Source organism: Callorhinchus milii, unplaced genomic scaffold, assembly GCF_018977255.1.
Source record: "Callorhinchus milii isolate IMCB2004 unplaced genomic scaffold, IMCB_Cmil_1.0 Scaffold4, whole genome shotgun sequence".
Lineage (NCBI taxonomy): Eukaryota > Metazoa > Chordata > Chondrichthyes > Chimaeriformes > Callorhinchidae > Callorhinchus > Callorhinchus milii.
The window spans coordinates 21,038,340-21,060,376 of record NW_024704745.1 but is presented as its reverse complement, the minus strand read 5'-3'; the positions used below and the strand labels follow the sequence as shown (position 1 = coordinate 21,060,376).

Below are 22,037 nucleotides of genomic sequence, written 5' to 3'. Positions count from 1 at the left end.
GGTAGTTACGTAGGTGGAACTTTAGAAATTCTTAGCTGAAGCAGTCTTTTAAAATTGAACAAAGACAGTTATACAATTAAGTTTCTTTATAAGCCTGCCTTTGAGTGTGTGTGGGGGGCGGGGGGGTGGAGTTGGATTACTATAAATCAACTTTAGTGCTCAATTTGGATCTAGATAAGCTCTGTGTTTGAAAATAGACTTTACATCCCTCCTATTGCCTACCAGGAAACCACATATTTGATCAGTTAGTCATGTCTGAAGTTTCATCATAACCAAATAAAATCCCTATCCCCTGAGAAATGTGGAAATGCACCTTCACACTTGCTGCATTTATTCCTACACACCATTGATTTGATACCCATGCTGTAAATCTTAAATCACAAATTCATTTCAAGCTTCATTGTATATTTCAACAGAAATGAGGATGGATTTTTGTGAAAACTAATTTTATGTCTAGACTATATGCTCAAAGTAATGGAGAGAATCTAAAGTGATAATCTGCAGTCTACAGGAGCACATCACACAAGACTTGAAATTGATTGATATCATCTCTGAAAATAATGATCGTTTTCTATATTTTTGCTTCTTATTACAGTTGTACCGAAGTGACAGTGACAGTTCAACACTCCCCAAAAGATCCCCGTTTATCCGAAATACATTGGAGAGACGCACTCTACGTTACAAACAGGTATGTTGCTGGGATTTGATTATGACACATATGTCTAATGGACTCTTGTCTTTATACAGTATTTGAATTCAATCAGTCTAAAAACTCTTGCTCAATTTCACATACCACATTTTATAATTATTTCTTGATCTTTATCATGGTTTAATGCAGTGATGGCCAACTTTTATGCTTGACCAAAAAAATTAATTTTCTTGATTGAATATTTCTTGAATGATACCATGAATCAAGAAATGGTCAATCAAGAAAAAGAATTATAACATAAGATCGAATACATGTTGACAGACCTGTGGGCCACAAGTGGCAACCATTGATTTAATATTTCTTGAAATCCATGCTCCTGATCTCCTCACTCTCTCTCCCTGCAATTGAAAGTCTGAAACTGACCCAAAATGCAATCTAAACAAATATTAAACATGAACCTATGCATATTATCCTGTTGGGGAATCATGCCCAAATTGCAATTCAATAACTAAGCTGAGGTAACTGAGATTTATGACCTAAATTGAACAATGTAATATAGATTACGAATCTATTTAGTAATTTTCTATCTTTAATCCAATTGAATTACACAATTGCACCTTGCAATACAAGTTTCATAGGCTTTTCATTATCTTAGATGAAGCATATTCACATACCAAAATTAACAAGGATAGAGCATCAAGTAGTAATAATAATCCTTGCATTTGATGCAGTGCTTTATCACATCTTCAAGATATCTCAAAGCGCCTCACAGAATATACTGTAAATCTGCAGTTGTTTATACATTGATAATGTCCAGTGCAGTAAAACTGATTAATGAACCACAGATTATGTGGTTCAAGGAAAATTGATTTCCTTTTACCCTCCCAACAACCACATTTAGAGCAGAGTTCTTGCAAATTGTAGTATGCGCTTCTGGTGAATGGCAGCAGTTGCTAATGATGACATGCTTTCATGGAAATCTTCTAACCTCATACAGCCTGATATACAGCTATATGTACTTGCAAGGAATTATATGAGCAGGAGTAAATTTTGATAATGCAATGTATAACTACAATAATTATTTTAAATAAATGATTAGAAAATAAGTAATTCTAATCCTCAGGAGTTGCCACTGTGGGCTGGAGAGCACTGATGCTGACCTGTGTCTATTTCATTGTTATTTATTCAAGTTGCTTCAGGATTTAGAGAAGCAATCGCTTGAAACTTTTAGGGAGAAACACTCAAACTGACGCTTTTGCATTTATCTTTTAGCTCTTATGCATTTATTTAGTCCAGCGCAAAATGTAGAAGCATGGAATTATACAGCTCAGAAGGAAACCATTCGGCCCATCGTGTCTGTGCCTGCTCTTTGAAAAGAGCTATTCAATCCCACTCCCCCGTGCTCTCCCCATAGCCCTGCAAACTTGTTCTCCCCAAGTAATTATCTAATTATCTGCTGCTCTTTCATAAGAAAATGTACTTGGTCAGACAGGCACAATGGCAATTGTGTTACGTTGGCAGCTATCGCACTGTTTAGACATTAGAAGACCAACATCTGCCATCTGTGATTGTTATAACAAGGCTTTTGTTATCTTTCTCTGAAAGTTGGGGAGCGATTATGGCAGATAGTTGGGTTGAATATCCCATCCCTCAGTGGATAGAATTCGAAATCCTCATCCTCACTTTCAAGGCCCTCCACGGTTTTGGCCCCTCCTACCTCGCTGACCTGTGCGCTACCTCCGTTCAGCAGGCCTGCTCCATGTCTCCGGCCCGACCCGCCCTACCATCGGTGGCCAGGCTTTCAGCCTCTCTGCTCCCACCCTTTGGAACTCCATCTCACAATCCCTTTGCCTTACTCCTTCCCTTGGCTCCTTCAAGGCATGACTCAAGATCCTCCTTTTTGACCATATCTTCAGCCGCCCACCTATCGCTCCACCCTCCCTCATCCGAACTCTGCGCCCCCCTCGCTCCGGTCCTGATCCCTGACAGTTCAGGATCTTGGGACATCCTCCCGATGTGAAAGGCGCTTTGCAAATGTAATGTTGTTATTGTTGTTGTTGCTATTGAAAGAATGCACCTCAGGAAAATAACAGCGTAAATGGTAATTTGGACTGGAAAACAATTGTATCTCTTCCATGGAAACCCAGATACATCACATGGACCAGGAGATCTTGACTCCAAACCAGCATCTTTCTCGAGATAAGCCTGAATGGCTTATCCCTGCAGAAAATTCTGATTGAACATTATGGGCACTTTTCTCTATGGCTACGGGCTAGTTACTCTGTTACTCTGTTCGGGTGCTTTTTTCAACCCCAGTGTTTGAATTGTCAACAACCCTAAAACATACAAAAGGTGTAGATTAAATAATTATAGTTTGATATCAATTTTTTGTTGTCCATTTTGTTTGGCGTAACCTGAAAAAGTGGCAAATGCAAATTCAGTTGCTGTGAAATTCTAACATTTTCAAGTGAGATATCCTGGTGCCACATGAAACAAAACGTGCTGAAATGTGGAGAGTGCAGAATAATCTTTAGAGGTGCTTTTGTATGTTCCAGCCATCCTTCAAAACTCCATTGGTTGAACACTCCACAAGAACATCCCTGGACTTGGAGCTGGATCTCCAAGCATCTAGGACTAGACAGCGGCAACTGAATGAGGAGTTGAATGCACTACGAGAGCTAAAACAGAGAATGGAGGAGAGCCGGCTTCGGGGACAAAGTGATCTGCCCCAGTGGATTCTGAGAGATGAACGGTTCAAAAATCTCCTGAAGGAAGCAGAGAGACAGGTGAGGGAAAGCACATTTTTCAATCTATGAACCATATAAATGTGAGTTACAGATGCAATAAAGGAACACTGGTTGCCATGGTTTGTTGAATCAATAGTTACGAGATTCATGAATTTTCAAAATGGTGTCTAATTAGCGAGATTTGTAAAATCATTTGGAAATGGCAAGTCCTGCAGATAATCAGATGCTTCTCGGGCTGAATTTTCCAAATAAAGTTCAGGTGGTGATTGCCTTTGACTGCAATCTGGCTTCAGGGTAGTCAAAGGTGATATTGGTGTCCCAAATGGAGTTTCAGAAACCTGAGAGTCATTCTGGTACCTGCTGCAGAGACGCCCATTCCCGGTTGCTTCCCTATCACTCATTGCCTGGCAGCTTCATGTTAAACTGAACAAAATGAGGGATCAAACCTAATCCTCCCAGTCCCAGCATGATCTGCTGGTATTCCAGTTCGTGTTCCCACTGCACAGCACCAATCTAGCCGTACTTTAAGTGTGTAATTACTGTGCTATTGTAGTTTATAAATCTGTCTTTACAAAGCAACATTGAGACTTTCACACCAAATGCTGGTAGTGGCCTAAAAATGACATGTGCCTGAACTACTATTATACGATAACCCACTTTTATAAATATCTGATGCACAATATGTGTAATTACAGTAACATGAAATTGCTCTTTTTCTTTGAAATGACCGGCAGGCAAAACAAACAAAGTCTGAACAAAGGCAAGAGCAGGCAGCTGAGAAAATGTTGAAAAAAGCAACCAAGGAAGTGTATCAGCTACGTGGAAATAGCCAAAAAGAGCCCTTGCAGGTTCAGTCATTCAGGTAAGAAACTGAGTATGAAAACATCACAAAGGAAGCTTTGGAGCGATATATCAGATTGGGAAAGTAAACCCAGAACAATATTTTTAGATATGATAAGGACGTCATCCCAACGTGAAAGGCCCTATACAAATGTAATTTTGCATTCTAACAGGACAAAGGGCCACAGGTTCAGGGTTGTGAAGAGCAATTTAAGGACAGACAACAGAAAGTATTTCTTTACACTGAGGGTAATTAACGACTGCAACATGGTTGAGACCAGGATGAATGACTCATTTGAGAAAGAACTTGATACTATCATTGGAGGACACCAGAGTGGGCATTCTGGAAGGAAGAGATCAAATGGACAGAATGGTCTTTGCATTTTTATAGTGCTCTTCACATAGAATAATATCTTGGAGCGCTGTATAATGACGGGGTTAGTCGCTGAGCAATGGAGAAGCGGAAGGTTCAAAGAGGTAGGTTTTCAGGTGGAATTTAAAGATAGATAAAGATTGGCTGAGGCAAAGGGGTGATATAGGGAGTTCCAGGGAATCGGTGCACTCCTCTGCTCCCGTCCCCAACTTAGGTGTCCATCCAGCACTGTGAATACTTTGAGACATCCTCCTGGCATGAAAGGCATTATATAAATATAAATTACATTGTATCATCACTGTGGAGGTATTTGTTTTTTTTGAACTATTCCACTGCCCGTTATGACTTATAAATAAGAGGATGAGCAGTCATATTTTGGTGAGTGATAATAGCAATTTCAATATAAAAGGAGGGTCTTCTTATTCAGTTACATAGAGAAGTGAAATGTGTTCTTTCAGTGGAGCTGTAACCCAATGACAATCTCTGTCCTTTGGAAAATCCAAAATGAATGCCCAGCTCCCATTCAGTCTGTGGCTTAGACTTGCCCCTAACTTACCTTAATTTACTAAATAGTAATACTATTTATATGTTGTCAGGTGTCAGCCTGGTTCAGTTAGTAGCACTCACCTTGGAGTCAGAAGGTTGTGATTTGAAGCCCCATGTCGGGATTTGGAATTGCATAGTCTGACGCCCCCAATGCAGTGCTGTGGGTGTTCTGCATTGTCGGAAATGCCGTCCTTTGGTTGAGACGGTAATCTGAAGTCCTGTCTGCCTGCTTAGATGGATGTTAAAGATCCCACGGGACTATGAAAAGAGAAGGGAGTTTCTCCAAATGTTCTGGTCAACAATCCTCCAAGTAAAATTTGTCATTTAATGGATGTTTGTGGGAGATTGCTGTGCGCAAATTGGCTGGTCAACTGCCCACGAAAAACACAGTCACCGCACTTTATAGTATATCCTGTGAAGCACTTTGAGACGTCCTCCTGATGTTATAGGCTCTATACCAAATATAAGGACTATTATTAATAATAATTGAAACCATAACACTTCAAGTATTACAAGCAAATGCATTTGAAATGTCTATTTTATGTAAAACGTTTTGGATAAGACTGGATAGATTGTTCACGAAAGCAATGTAGATCACAAAGCCAGTCTCAATCTCACCCAGTGCCAAATTTTGAAGATTAACTGTTGTATTTGATTTTTCATAGAGAAAAGATGGCATTTTTCACTCGAACAAGAATCAACATACCTCCTCTGCCAGCTGATGATGTATGACACTTTACTATATTTTAAATATGAAGTATTTATCAATCTGTTTTATTCATGTTAAGTTACTAGAAAACCAGTAAGTGATTTTATTAAACATTCTTTCCAAGGGTTATTCCTATACACTTTTTTTNGTAAAAAGAAAAAGGAAAAAAAATCTATATACTTATATATTTTATAATTCTAGTAATTGCAGCAAGGCTTGGTTTATCCTTGTTGTGTAATTAACATCTCTGAAGGAACCGTATTATATAAAAAAACAAACGAAGCTTGTTACATATCTGTTCAGTTTTTATGTACTCTGATGTATGTGCGCTTAAAAGGCTGGAAGACAGAAACAAGGTCAGTTGAATCATGTCCACTGTAATATACGTTTCTTATTTAAAAAATGATTTTCCTTGAAGGAAAAGAACCTGTATTAGGTGTATTTTAAGACTATAAAGTTCTGCAGTATTTTGGGTACACTGGAATGAAACCGCAAACTGGCTTTGTTTCTGTTACCTGATGTGAAAACAACGTGTGCTGATTTTTAGTGTTACCTTTTATATGTTTTGAGTCACACATATAACATCAGCATTTTATATTATCCTGTGCCTTACACTATACGTAACATTGTATTCTTTACCACAACTTTGTACTGTATAAAAAATCTGCAATAACATCTTCCAATATTTTTACTATTAAATAAAAGTTTTATCAGTGAATGTGGAGAGGCTGCAGTGAATCTCTAGTTACGACAGGTGGTCTGCCTATATAAGTGATGCTCAGTGAAAAATGTAGCTCTTCATTGCCGTTGATGTATACAGCATTAGCTATGTTAAATGCAGGATTGTACTTTGTTGCGCTGAAATAAAAAGAAAAATTGCAGGTGTTAGAAATATGAAATAAAACCAAAACATTATGTCAATTCATAGCAGTTTGAACTACATCTGAAAGAGAAGACAGATTTACCATTTCAGGAGTGACCCTTCACCAGAAATTGTTTTCTTGTGTTTAAATCTGTTGTGATTGATGTACTTTACAGAATCAGAAATTTGCAATGAGGCTTCACTGGCTCTTAGAACACACTATTCATTCAATCCCACTGACCTGCCTTATCCCCTAGCCGTCACTCCTCTCTCTTTCATGTTTCTATCCACTTCCTTCTTCAAACTCATAATGGACTCTGCCTCCTCTACTACCTTACTTGGCATTTGGAAGCTCATACACTGTGCATCAGGAACAAGAAACAAAACACACAAAAATCTTTTTCATCACCATTACGAGTTAAATCTTCTGCTTTAAAGGAAATGTTGTTTGGAATAGGATTTTCATCTAAGTTGTTACCGTGGCTGCTCCACCACAAATATCAAGGAAGCTGGGCATATATTACAACAACAAGAACTTGTATTTATAAAGTGTCCTTCACATGGATGGAGTCCTTGGAGTGCTTTACAGTGGTGTGGTTGATGCTAAGCTGGAAAGAGAGAAGTGACCGAAGGCATGGTCGAAGAGGAAGGTCTTTAGATGTGATTTGATATTATATCGGAACATCAACTGAGGGTGGTACTTCCTGACATTCTGTATTTGTCTGATGCAAGAGAATAATAATTGTTCCACATAACAAATCTGTTAATTAGATGAATAATTAAATGCCACAGTCTGTTATCAGTGGGTCTAATGCTCCAGATTAGACCTGCGATCCTATTGAGGGTTTCAGACTACATCATAAATCAGACAGTAAAGCCAGCAACTTGTTTACTGTTTGAAAACCGAGGTCAAGTGACTCCTACCAAAAACTGACATGTCCAGTGCTGTTTCTGGTAACTACAATGTATTGTAAATCAAGTAATGTACATCTTACTATCTTACCCCTATGGCCAGTGTTACATTGATACATAACTGAAATAGTGTTCTATAGTAACAATTTTATTATTAACTGATATCTAACATAGTTACTGTGTAATGATTACCACTTTATGCTGCACTAAAGAGAAACAATGTAGACTAGACATATTAAACAAATCTAACCTCAAAATCACTGAATGGAAGGTGCTCTCATAAACTCACATAAGTCGTTTCAGTTGGGGCCATACATTTAATATGACTATTGCGAAGAATGAGTTATATGAAACTTGCATACGTTGTATGATTTCTGTAAACTTATGTATAATTCAGATATTATATGACTTACACATAACAAATACACAAGTACTGAACTGGCTGGTGACATTAAGGCAAGGTTTCTGTACCATGTTTAACTCATGCATTTTACAGCTATGGTAGCCCAATCTTTCCATATACAGTATTCCATACTACTGGCATGATTAATTTTCTTCTTGAGGTAATCATTCAAAGTCTGTGACTTCAAATCAAAATCGGAGGCAATGTCCTTTTTCATTTCAGGATTTGCCTTGCAAAATTGGAGAATCTGGTGCTTCCCCGATAGGCCCTTGTCACTAATTTGCATTTAGATGGACGATCTGCTTTGCCTGAAGGCTGCTCAAAACCTTGTCTTCTGTACTTGTTCACTGTTCTGTACTGCGCATGTGGTCGTTCAGCATTGCAGCCGGTAAGTGTGCATGACAGGTCAGGACTTACGTTCCCTGGATTGTATCACATGGAGCACTGCGTCTGCTGCTTCAAGGTTGGGAAGTGCGTATGGCGTGAAGGGTGCCTTTGCTCTCCATGCGATCAGACATTCCTCACCTCCTCACTTCCCACATGATCTGGTGACATTCCTTCCTCTCTCAGCCCCCCACCCCACTGCCGTGCATGATGATGTTGATGTTAACACCCCACGAAGGAGGGCGTGGAGAGTATCAGGGTGAATATGTGCGGTGTTCCATTTGAGGTAGGCACAGGAAACAAGGTTTTGACATGCCAAGCTGGTAAATTCATTAGCTATAGGCACGTTATGAGTTGTGCAATTATTAATACGACTAGTGTAGATAAATTCAAGTGGATTTAATAGGAAATTCAACGAAACTTGGGCAGATGTATGATTTATCCAGATCGGACTTAGGTGTGTTTTACTGTATAATAATAATATTCCTTGCAATGCCTTAACACATCATTGAGCTATCTCAAAGTGCTTCAGCTTTTAGCTCTAGCCTGCACTGTATAAGAAAATGTGTTGCTATGTCATTTGGCTGTGTATATGTCAAGCCTTTTCAATTGCTAATCAGCTTTGTGGCCACCCCTGCTGAGAGAATCCCATATGCTGAATGCTGGGCTCTATTCCTGGGTCTGATATATTAGAAGCTTGTCACATGCTGGTTACTGTTTCCTGCCAGTGACATCACTGCTGTTTTAGCTGTGCTATGAGGAGGATGGCAGGAGGAGCTCTCTGAACACAGTAAATGGTGCAGCGGTGCAGGTAGGGAGAAATATCTTCTGCAGGCTGAGACCGCCTCTGTTGCATGTTAAGTGCCAAAGAGGGTCAAATGCAGAACAAATTCAAGCACTTTCCTTTGAACTGGTTTAATTGTAGCTCCTCAGTGATATCACTGACTGACATATCACACAGATGACAGATGGAGCCAGACTATGGATAATTTGCTTTGCAGAGGCCTTTTGCTGCTGATATGATTGTGCAGGAATTTTAAACTGTAAAGTATGAGCGCTACAAAAATAATACAGGATCTGTGTATTCTTGCATTGAGTGGCAGCAGATGGCATGTTCGGTGAAAGGGGGATGGGAATGCAAGGGTAAGGAAACACTCCATATCTCAGGAGGATGCTGTCTGATTTCAAGCCTAGTCATTCCAGGCTGGAAGCGTAACCATTCTTTTGTGAAGGATGAATGGAATTAAAAGAGAACACATTTGCAAAACAACTTTGTGTAATAATGCACAATACAAAGGAAATACCAACTCATTTAAAAAGATTTGATGTGGATCAGCAAAGGTGTCACTGGTTGAACTGAGATTAAATGTTGTTATTCTATTACGAGGAGAAAGAGGTGGAGGAGTATAGGAATCACCGGCAAAAATAAATCATGCAATCTGTTGATGAAAATTTAATCATTCAGAGTTCAATGTTAACATAAAAAAGATGGAAACTTAAGAAATGGAATAGAATTGTTGCTTTTCTCCCATAATAATCACAAGTGCACAATTGGAGAACATTGGGAAAGCTTGCATTTTCTGCTCATATCTAGTACTTTTACTCAATTTCTTGTTGTTTTAGGGTCTATATCTCCAGGTGCCTCCCATCTAGGGCATTGTGCCTGTCTGTCCTATATTCAGGTGTTTGTCACTGATGGTCCGAGCTAGCTCTGAGCATGCAGATGTTGACAAACCTTGTGAGGTTTTCATTTTGCATCACTAACTTGATGCAATCTCTGTCCTGGGGACTTGTCTTTGGCGAGTGCCAATTTACGGTCTATTATGTTGGTTATGTCAGGGCTTTGAACTCACAGTCTTTGCTGATATTCCAGTGCACTGCTTTGTTGGAAATACGTTCTTCAGATGAGGCATTAGCCAAGCTCCCATCTGCCTGTTCAGGTGGAAGTTAAAGATCCCATGGTAGCACTTGAAAAAAAGAGTTTCTCCCAGTGACCTGGCTAACAATCTCCCAGATAAAATTGGGCATTGACTTCTTGGCTGTTTGTGGGAAATTGTTGTGCACCAATTGGCTGCTAAGTTCACCTATAAAATACACAGTCACCACATTTTACAGTACATTCTTTGAAGCGCCTTGAAACAAGGTAGGAGTCTGTTTATTATGTTTAAACAATGATTGTTTGTGATGTTTGTATACCCTGTATTATAATATTTAACATCAACAACACCATTTCTGTGGGAAGAATGAAAGTAATTGAGGTCACAATCAGAAAATTCCTGTTAGCCAGAATAACAGAAAGTTATTTGTTCTCAAAATCTGGAAAAATAGTTACTTAATCTAAACACAGAATTCTAAACTTGAGTCCTTTCCATCATTTAGAAGTCCCAAACCAAATAAAATTCTGATTCATGCATCTGATATTATTTTGTGCCTGTTGCATATCAGGATAGATCTGAAGTCAAACAAGTATTTGTTTAAACTTTAGAAGTTGCCAATCTAATTTAATTAGTTCAAACTCAGAAAACCAATGAAAGTATAGTTGTCTGGGACATGAAATCATTATTGTTAATTACATGCATGTGTCATCCTGTCATTGGCAAATTCCCAGCAAATATGTGATATGGAATATATTACTATTAATCCTGTATTTTAATAATAGTACATAATCATCCTTGGCTTATCACATTGTCAAAATATCTCAAAGTGCTCCACAGATGTGTATTGTAAATTGTAGGGATTGCATATTTCGTAGGTGAACGTGGCAGCCAATATTTGCACTGCAATGTTCCACAAATAGCCATGAAGTGAATGATCAATTTTATCTGGAGGATTGTTACCGTGAGTAGCATCCGTAATTTTTTGAATAGTACCATGTGATTTTTAATGTCCACCTGAACAGGCAGAAAGGAACTTGGTTTAACATCTCATCCAAAGGATGCATCTGATAATGCAGTATTCCCCTAGTACTGATACCATTGATCCAAGGTGAGTTAGTAATGGAAAATTGCAGTTAATTGAGAATAAATTGTTGAAATTTGGAGTATAATTTGTTTTCAAATAACGCTTTGTAAAGTAACGGCAACAGTTGGGATTTAACTTTCAGCTTGAAAATAAAAGGACAATCAACTCCGACATGAGGAAGAAGAAATTTTTTTGAGAGAATCTGTGCAAAAGATCTATTACTTAGGAACCACGGCAGCCGGCACACATGATGTCAGACTGGGTGCCAAAGGTCCGCATTTTCTGCTCCCACAGTCTCCCTAGGGAGCCTGTTCCATAAGTTTACTACTCGTTCATTATGTTAACTGGCATGCAGTGTGCTTTTTCTCCTCAAAATTATACTTCGTAACCTATTATTGTTTGTGTGAATGTGTGGATTTTCCTGCAATCTTACACCTCGCAGGTCAGATGGTTATAATCCAGCTCCAGCTGTGATGACACACATAATTGTTCTTCAGGAGACTTTGTATATCTGCACAGCCAGCACACATTTTTCAGGAATTAAACCGAGAGGGAAAAGTATCCTGTATAAACATAAAGGATGATCAGAGGATAAAGTTCAGAAGTTTGCTGAATTTCAAATAGTCTCACATTGCATACATGTTCACGGTTCATCCACACCTTCCCATCGATTGCAACTTTTAGGTCTTTACAAAGCAGTGAGAATGAGAGGTCTGCGTACAATAGATCCTAGATATATCGATGCATTAAAAATTACACCCAATAATTTATTGGTCTGTAGGATATGTTTTACATAAGAATATAAGAATTAGGAGCAGGAGTAGGCCATTCAGCCCCTCGAGCCTGTCCCACCATTCGATAAGATCATGGCTGATCTTCTGACCTAACTCTAATTACCTGCCCTATCCCCATATCCCCTAATGCCTGTTTTTTAAAAATCTATCAGTCTCAGCCTTGAAGATGTTCAAAGACTGAGCATCTACAGCCTTCTTCTACCCTCTGAGTGAAGAAATGTTTTCTCAACTCTGTTCTAAAAGACTGACCCTTAATTTAAGACTGTGACCCCTGGTTATAGATTCTCCTACCAGGGGAAACAGACCTTCAGTGCCTACTTTATCCAGCCCTTTAAGAATCTTATATGTTTCAATAAGATCTCCCCTAATTCTTCTGTACTCTAGAGAATATAGCCCTGGTTTATTCAGCCTATCCTCACAGGTCAGTCCCCTCATCCCAGGAACTAACCTAGTGAATCTACGCTGCACCCCTCTAGGGCAAGTATGTCCTATTTTTAAATAAGGAGACCAAAACTGCACACAATACTCTAGGTGCGGTCTCACCAAGGCCCTATAGTTGCAGCAAGACTTCCCTACTCTTGTACTCTAAACCTTTTGCAATGAATGCTAACATGCCGTTTTACTTAGAATTTCCAGGTAATTAAGTACAGTGTTATGAGCTGTCACTCAAACATTATGGATTGCTATTGCAGTCATGTGGAGGTGAGGCTGACACCCACCGATGGTACAAAATGAACAAAGTATGGACCAAATCCATTTTTTGTAAACCTCTGGTTTACCGGACTCTGGGTATACAGAATTTGTACCAAACGGGAGTGGGCATGAAACGGAAATATTTTTACAAATTCCCATGGACCCACATGTAGACTCCTTCCGGCCCATGACCTCAACTAGGCAAATTCTCATCCATTGTAAAATCTTATAGCTGTTGCCCCGAGTTGAGCATTGCAATATGCAGCAGTGATCTATCATGACTGTCTGTATCATACTCCATACAAAAAACACAATTGAAGATCACAGTTATACTGTTCAGTTGAATTGGAGTCTTTTGTGTGAAGCTTGTGAATATTGTTTGGCTAATGTTTATATTCATGAAAGAATATCAAACATTTCTGGTGGCTGTAGTATGTTGTAATTATAATAACAATCCTTCCCTTTTATATAACACCTTTCACATCAGGAGGATGTCTCAAAGGGTATACATGGTAACAGGATGTATTGTAAAGTGTAGTGACTGTATTTTGTAGCAGTTTGCACACAGCAATGTCACATAAATGACCAATGATCAATTTTATTTGAGGGATTGTTGAGCAGGACCCTGGAAAAATTCCCTTATCTTTTTAAATAGTTCTATGGAATTTTTAACATCCACCTGAACAGGCAGATGGGATCTCAGTTTGATGTCTCATCCAAATGATGACACCTCCAACAATGAAGCACACCTCCAGCAGTGCCCTGAAGCCTCGACTTGTGAATTCAAAGTGACGGAGAAGGGAATAGAAGGGTATGGGAGATGGTAAGGAGTGGGTGGAGAAATATAAATCATGTGAAATATAAACACAGGCACGGATTAGGTGGGCCGAATGGCCTGTTTCATACTGCACAATCTATGGACAGCCTCAAAGTGCGGCTTGACCCCACTGCATTCCTTGTCACAGGTGAGATTGCTTAGAAACTGAATCAAGCTGACACCTGATTAATTAAGCATCCAAGATTCTTGGCTGATCATTGGCAAATAAAGATCAATAGACATCAGTACAAGAGGTTGGGGCAAAATAAAGGGAGTTTTACTGTGCATCTACAATAACAAAATATAAGAACATAGGAATAGGAGGAGGCCATTCAGCCCCTCGAACATTTTCCGCCATTCTATTAGAACATGGCTGATCTGTACTTCAACTCCAAATACCTTCCTTTTGCCCCATATCCCTTGATACCCTTATCTAACAAAACATCTATCCACCTCAGACTTGAAAATTTTAGTGGATCCAGCATCCACAGCCTTTTGGGGAGAGAGTACCAGATTTCATGCATTTTGATATCGTGCCTTAACATGTTTTTGAGATGTCTCAAAGCACTTCACAGAATTTACTGTAAAGTGAATTGACTGTATATTTTGTGGGCGAAATCTGACTGATATATCTTATGCAATATTTTCCATTTAAGGGATGAAGTATCAGGAATAATGAGAGCTCTTCAAGCTTTTTAAAAAAATCTCAAAGGGGAGATTGTAGAGATATATAAGATGAACAGGACAAAGAAAGTAAACCCAGATGAATATGTGTGTCAGCCTGGCTCAGTGGTAGCACTCGCGCCGAGTCAGAGGGCTGTAAGCGTATTCCCCACGTCGGGACACTCCAATGCAGTGCTGAGGGTGTGTTGGATAGTTGGAAATGTCATCCATCAGATGAGACATTAAACCAAGGTCCCATCTGCCTGTTCAGGTGGACGTTAAAGATCCCATGGCATTTTTCAAAAAGAGAAGGGAGTTTCTTCCAGTGTCCTGGCCAACAAAGCCCCCAAATAAAATTGGCTACTCACTCCATGGCTTATTTACTAAAGTTACTAAACTTTACGGTATATCCTGTGAAGCTTATTGAGACGTTTCAACGACATGTATATCAAATACAAGGATTATTATTATTATTGCTTCCAGATTTGGCTGTTCAGCAAGATAAGAAAGCTTGTACAAGATTGTGAAAGTCTGCTCTAAAATTGACAGCAGGAAATATTTATTTACGCAGCTGGAGAGAGTGATTGAGGTCAGGACACTGGACTCATTTATAGATTGATACTGTACTATGATGGGAAAGTAGTACGGTTGCTATTCTGTTGGAGTGAAATCAAATGGATTGCTGAACATTCATTATCTGAACCTACCTTGTGATTACCTATTAGAAATCATTCCAATAGAATATTGAAAGGATCTCCTTCTTGAAAAACATGTTTGCCAACATTTTATATGTGTTTACAGGCTCACGACACAATGATGTACTTAATGGCAAATTATTTGGGAGAAAAAAGGGATGTAAAAAAAATGTGAGGCACAGCTCCTGGCTGTTCTCTCCTAACAAACAATTTATCTAACACATCACTACTGAGGGCCTCTTTAATTTTTGGTCTTTTAATGTGAGGCACGTCTGGGAGTGTACTTGAGTGACAGGATGATCTGCATTATTGTTGAATGTAAAGCTCGTCTTGGTTTGCTGAGCGTGACTTGCAGGTTTCACCTCAATCACACCGGCTCCTGGTGCCAGGCAGCCCTCCATTAGGGTAGCATTTGCTGTCATGCTGATATTAACTAGGTTTCTCGCCGCTTCTGTATATTTTGCTAACAGAAGCTCTTTGTTCGCTCTTTTTTTCTGAGAAAAGGAATCGCCCGAGGAGTCCAAAGAAATGCAAACTGTTGCAACTAAAGAGGACAGCGTTAAGCAATTGAATGAGACAGTGGAAGATTTTTATTCAAATGTAAGCACTAATTTGTCCCTTTCAGGGTGCCTCATTACCTGTAAGTAGCAAGTCCCCGTTAATTATTTGTACTTGAAGTTTGAAAGCCAACTGTCCAAATGTATTGTAATACTGTTTTAAATAACATTCAGGTTATTTTCTAATATTGTATATGAATGGGAGACACTTATCAATGTTTGACATGATGCAGGAAATGTTGTGCCCATGGTAGTTGAATAATTTACAATCCGTTAACCACAAAATGGTAACTTATGCTAATGTACATTTTTCTTGGCATTGGTACGGATCACTAAGTAAAGCCTGCACCATTTTTACTGACATCAATATTCAGTATCAGCAGTGTGGAATTATTTCATGGAATTCCCTTTTTATCTATCGGGAATGGTGAAAGCCATTATGTTTGCAAATGAATTCTGACTCACCCTCCCTGGATGCACGCCTGTTACTTAGCAACATGCAAGTGCTGTCTCCTCCCCCAGTTATACAGCGCCAAGTGGTGCAGAATCAGTTTAATAAGAGAACCAAATGTCTGCATTTGTGTTCAACTCAGGACTTGAACATAAGTAACTAAATAATGTCTGTGGACCTATTTTCTACATTATATCAATGTTCTACATTAGTGTCGCCAATTTGCAGATTATTATTCAGTTAAAAGGCTAACACTGAGAATGTTAACAGGATCTAATTTGCAAATTAAAAGAAGAGATTCCCTTATCATTGAATAGAATTGCCTGGATGTGCTGAAGGGATACTCTCCCCTCAACACTGTTCTCAATGCCAATATCCTAAAGCCAGGTTACATATTGCCCTCTGACTCATAACGAGACCGTGGTTTAATATTTTAGTGAAGTGGGGATCCCTCGAGCCAGAAGACGAATGAACAACCCTGGTTTTAGGATCTCAGCATTGAGAACACTGTCCCCAGATCGGACTCCCAGTCGAATTTGTGAAGTGCTTTGAGAAGTCCTCCCGACATGAAAGACATTCATTAAATATACAATTGTTATTTCTGTCGGGGATGGGGGGAAGAGTGGGTCTGACTTCTGAATATCTGGGTAATTCATATTCAACACCTACATTGTTACAAAATTGATTTAGTTGCTAATTTAAACAAATTTAGTAATATTACTCGTTATATGGTGACCCTGCATAAATAAGGTTAGAGTGAAACAGAACTGTGATGTCTAGTGTCCTCATGTGGATTTTATAATAATAATTTTTGCATTTGATATAGCGCCTTATCACGTCTTCGAGATGTCTCAAAGCACTTCACAGAATATATTGTAAATAACTGTATATTTAATGGGAGAAATGCGGCAGCCAATTAATTGAGTGATGCTGTAATTGAGTGAATATTTTCGTGCCTGTCTGACTTCATTGCTTGTAGGTGACACACAGGCAGAGGTAAAGTGATGACTCACTCGTATAAATTGTTGTTTTTACTTTTCACTCGGGGATTAATAGGTTACACAGAAGCATCCATGTTGCAAGTCTGATTTTGATGTTCAAAGCCCAGTGGTTTGACAATCAAGTCATGATCTGGTCTGCACGATATATACCGAGATACTCTATGTGGTGAGGGTTTGTATTTTGATTTCAGGGAAGCCCTTTTATTCCTAGTGCAAGTCATGATGATCACTCATTACAAGGCCCATCCTGCAACTCTTATAATAGTCGAAAACTAGGGCCCTTATTTACATTACAGATATTTTTTGTTAAATATTTAAATAGCGAATGCATCAGCCTTCAACTTGGGGATCAGATGGTCCATTGTTTCAGCCTGTAGCAGTCTGTACTGTGCTCTAAATATATGCTACTGTCATGTTGTGGTGGATGGATATAAACAGACATCTAACAGGATTGATATGCTGAGTAGTTTTATTTTTATTAATGGTTCCAACAATATAAGTGGTTTGCTTCTCACAGTAATGCCATAACCAAACTTCAAGTGCAAATGATTTGTCATTTTTATGTTGTTTTTGCAACTTTGAATGCTTTTCAACAGTCCAGATAGAGACACTCAAACCAGACATGTCTAGACTACGATTAAGGTTTGTCATGAACAGGAATTATTTTCTGTCCTTTGAATGGCAGCAATCTCTGAAAAAGTAAATCTTCATTAGGGTTTAGAGGTGACCCGTTATTGCTGCTTGTTACAAATCTAGAGAATAACAGATGAGCAGTGATTGATGAAAACATAGGGGAGGAATTTGCAGGATTTCATAACTCATTCTTTATGACAATTATTAACAAGGTTATGATAAGTTATGGAACGCTGCTGACTTTGTGCTGTTTGATAATCAATGCCACTCACCTTGCTTGAGGTCACCGTCTCCATGACGATTCAGGAATGTTGCGTTCCCCGAGAAGTATTTTCATGGGCTGGTCTGTGTTTTACAATACTGGAAACAGATTTGCGTCCAACAGTACATGATGTCTATCCCCCTCCCCACAAACAGACACATACATGCCTCAGCACAGAGCTACAGTCTGAGGGAATCCCCACACTAACATGCTTCCCCAATCCCAAATATCATCATTTGAGAGCAACAGAAAAGAATATTGACTGGAAGAGGTCCTGTCTGCAGGTTCAGGTCCCATGTTTTGGGACAGAAGTCCTGGCTAACAATCCGCCCAGATAACTGGTCATTGTATTGCTATTTGTAGGACATTACATTGTGCAAATTGTCTGTTGTGTCACTGGAATCACTGGTAGCAGCTACCGCATCGTATAGTATAGTACAGGACAGCCTGTACCAGTATCTCCCTCCCTCCCCCCCTCTGTCTGTCTGCCCTGTCCTTCCCCTGCAGGCTGCTTGTTGCTATCCACAATGAGGGCCTCCCCCCTCTGCGCCAACTCTAGCCCCCACCCCAGCCTCCTGCAGGCTGACAATGTCCTGCTACACCCACCGCCTGTTGTCCCAGCGTGCGCATCTTGGCTGCCGTCCCCGACCCGAGCTGGCACTCCCTCAAAATGCCCCCCTCCCTGCAACGCTCCCGCTCTGTCCTGCTCTATCTCGCCGCCCTCCCCGCCTCCTATTCTGCTTGAACCCCCCACTGCCTCCCTCTGCTCCAGCCTGGGAATTCTCCGCTGGGCTCATCGCGGCACTCGGCACTGGCTGTCCAGCAGCAGCCACACCGACTGCCCCATTCCTCACTACTGCCGCAAGCCACCTGCGACCCTGACCCCGGGGGCTAACCGCTCCTCCCTCATCTGCATCCCCACCCTCCCTCTCAACCATTCCACTACCCCCTCCCATCCCACACATCCCCTGCCAACTGTCCACTCTGCATTGGACTTCAAAATGTCTGCTCCATCTCCAACAAGACACTGGCCATTAATGAACTCATCCTCGATGAGAACATTAACATCATGGCACTCACAGAAACCTGGATCATCGCAGGTGACACCTTCCCCTTCACTGAGGCCACACCACCCGGCTACACCTACCACCATGCCCCACGCCCCAACCGTCGTGGCGGTGGTGTGGCCCTCATATCCAGGACATCACTTGCCCTACCCCTCTACTCCACTGGCTCGTTCCCCTCTTTCAAACACCTTACTCTCTGCCATCCCTCCCACCTCTCTCTGCAAATTCTCTTATTTTTCCGCCCCCCAAAATCCTCTCCCACCTTCATCTCTGACATCTGCACTCTCTTTGCTTCCCTCTGCCTCTGCTCCGACCGCCTCGTCATCCTAGGTGACTTCAACCTCCACTTCACCCCCTCCTGCTCCATCTCCTCAGACTTCTCCTCTCCTCTCTCAACCTCTCCCTCCACATCCACTCTGCTACCCACACCCACGGTCACCCGCTTGACCTGGTGATCACCCGGGGCCTCAGTGTCTCGGTTGTCACCATCACTGACAAGACCATCTCTGACCACCATTTCATCTCCCTCAAATCCCATATCCCTCTCCCCACTGTCTCCAAACCTACCACCATCTTCTACCAGCCGTGGACGAAGATCTCCCCGCAATCCCTCTCCGCTGCCCTGGAGTCCTCTGATCTCCTCCCCCTCTGGCCCACCTCTCGCAACAACCCACTCGCTGCACTCACTCCTCTCCACAGCACCATCTCCACCAGACTCAATGTCCTTGCCCCCCTCACCTCCCGAACTGCCTCCTATTCCCGATCCTCACCCTGGTTCACCAGCCATCTCCGCTCGCTTAAGGGCCAGGTTCAGTCTGCCGAACGCACTTGGCTCAAATCCGGCCTAACGGTCCACCAATGCCTCTGCACCTCGGGCACTGGGTGCATCAGCCTCCACGGCTGCACACTCAACCTCACTAAGCCAGTCAGGAACCTGGGTATCTTGTTTGACCCTGAACTGTCCTTTCTCCCCCACATCCACTCCATGACCGGCACTGCCTACCACCAACTCCGCAACATTGCCAGACTCCGCCACTGCCTCACCCCTCAGGCTGCCAAAATCCTCACCCATGCATTCGTCACCTCAAGGCTTGATTACGGGAAGTCCCTCCTCATCGGCCTTCCCAACTCTTCCCTTCACAAGCTGCAGATCATCCAAAACTCTGCAGCTCATGTACTCTCACGCACCAGGCTCCGTGACCACATCACTCCCACCCTCGCCCGACTCCACTGGCTCCCCATCCCCCAGAGGATCGAGTTCAAGATCCTTGTCCTCACCTTTAAGGCCATCCATGTCCTTGCCCCCTCCTACCTCTCTGACCTGCTGACTCCCTACCAACCTGCCCGCTCCCTCCGTTCATTGGGCTCCAGTCTGCTCCATGTCTTCCGCTCAATCCGCCCTACCATCGGTGGCCGGGCTTTCAGTCTCTCTGCCCCAGCACTCTGGAACTCCATCCCACTGTCCCTTTACCTCGCTTCCTCCCTTGCCTCCTTCAAGGCTGGTCTCAAGACCCTTCACTTCGACCGTGCCTTTGGTCGCCCTCCCATCTCTCTGCCTTCCCTCACCCCTACACCACACCACACCCCTCCCCCCATGCTCGTACCCCAACACCTGACTGTTCAGCGCTTTGGGACGTCTTTCTGACGTGAAAGGCGCTCTATAAATGTAATTTTGTTGTTGTGTTGTTGTTGTGTTCACCTACAAAATACATAGTCACTACACTTTACAATAAAATCCTGTGAAGCATTTGAGATACCTCGAGGGCATGTTTAAACCCGCTATATCAAATACAAGGATTATTATTATTTTCTTCTCATTAACTCTCTTGAGAGTAACTGTATTTTTCTTTTATGCTGGTCTGCCTGGGTCAGATACTAACTGTGACTAAATGCAGACTGTGAGTAAGCCTTTGATTTATACCCTGACTTTCAGTCCCAGTCTTGGATCTACCTCTTACCTACAGTTTCAAATCCCAGCTTCTTAAAGGTTTCAACTAAAATAACATGCCACCAGCTTTGTAAAGCAAAACAAGCTTCTTTTCAGGGTAGAATAGAGCCTTGGGTAGAGGGATTGCATAAGGGTCATAGGGATATACAGGACTGGAAGAGACCAAGTGACCAGTCTCAACATCATTAAAAAAATATATAAATTGAAACAATTTAGAAATAATCTTACACTACTATGCATCTTATACCTTTCAACTGAAATCTTTGTCAAATAAGAAAGCATTTCCTGGTTGAATTTGCTAACACCAACTGTCCCTCCGGGTGGTCCACTCCACTTATTAAGCATCATCCATCTCCCGAGAATGTAAAAAAAAATCACCACTTTCTGTGTAAAATAATTGCTTTTGAACTCTCTGTTCACGTACCTTGTTCTAAACCTTTCCATGCCTTCCAGTTATAGACTTTTAACCATGTTAAAGATTTTCAGGTGTCCAGATGGTATTGGACAATCCCCCAAATAAAATTGCTCACTTACTCCATGGCTGCTTGTGAGACATTGCCGTAGGCATATTGGCTGCAATGTTCGCTCAACAATTTACAGTATATCCTGTGAAGCGCTTTTGTGGAGTCCTGTAGCTCAGTGGTTAGAGCACTCGCCTTGCAAGCGAGACACCTGGGTTCAATTCCTGGCAGGGCGAAACCTTGGGCAAGTTTCCTCACCTCACACGCCTAATAATAAACCCTCCAAAAAAAACCAATGATAAATTGGTCATTTTCAATCCACGACTGTTTGTGGGACACTGCTGTAAGCAATTGGCTGCCGCGTTTCGCCCACAAATATACGATCAATTCACTTTACAGCATATTCTGTGAAACGCTTTGAGACGTTGAGAAAATGTGAAAAAGCGCTATATCAAATGCAAGGATTGTTACTATATTATTATAAATGGTTGGCTAAGTAGCAGATGCAGCTTATAATGTTGATAAATGTACTCAGTTCAAGTGTAACAATTTTCCACATAGAGTGGTCAATATTACAAAAAATAGGGAGTTAAAATATAGCCTGAAGGA

At 41.1% G+C, this 22,037-nt stretch overlaps 2 protein-coding genes across 2 annotated transcripts in view; both read left to right on the top strand.

Moving 5' to 3' along the window:
* The window catches only part of wwc3 (WWC family member 3), a 111,454-nt gene extending 104,872 nt beyond the window's left edge, over positions 1–6,582 (top strand). The window contains exons 20-23 of the mRNA XM_042334542.1: positions 596–688; positions 3,205–3,435; positions 4,131–4,258; positions 5,821–6,582. Of these exons, the coding sequence (XP_042190476.1) occupies positions 596–688; positions 3,205–3,435; positions 4,131–4,258; positions 5,821–5,887 (519 nt within the window). The 3' untranslated portion in view covers positions 5,888–6,582. The remainder of the gene's footprint in view (positions 1–595; positions 689–3,204; positions 3,436–4,130; positions 4,259–5,820) is intronic.
* A 2,584-nt stretch (positions 6,583–9,166) lies between these two features.
* Positions 9,167–22,037, top strand: part of LOC103177520 (H(+)/Cl(-) exchange transporter 4) — a 36,646-nt gene continuing 23,775 nt past the window's right edge. The window contains exon 1 of the mRNA XM_007891721.2: positions 9,167–9,236. The gene's annotated coding sequence lies outside the window, so the exon portion shown is untranslated. The remainder of the gene's footprint in view (positions 9,237–22,037) is intronic.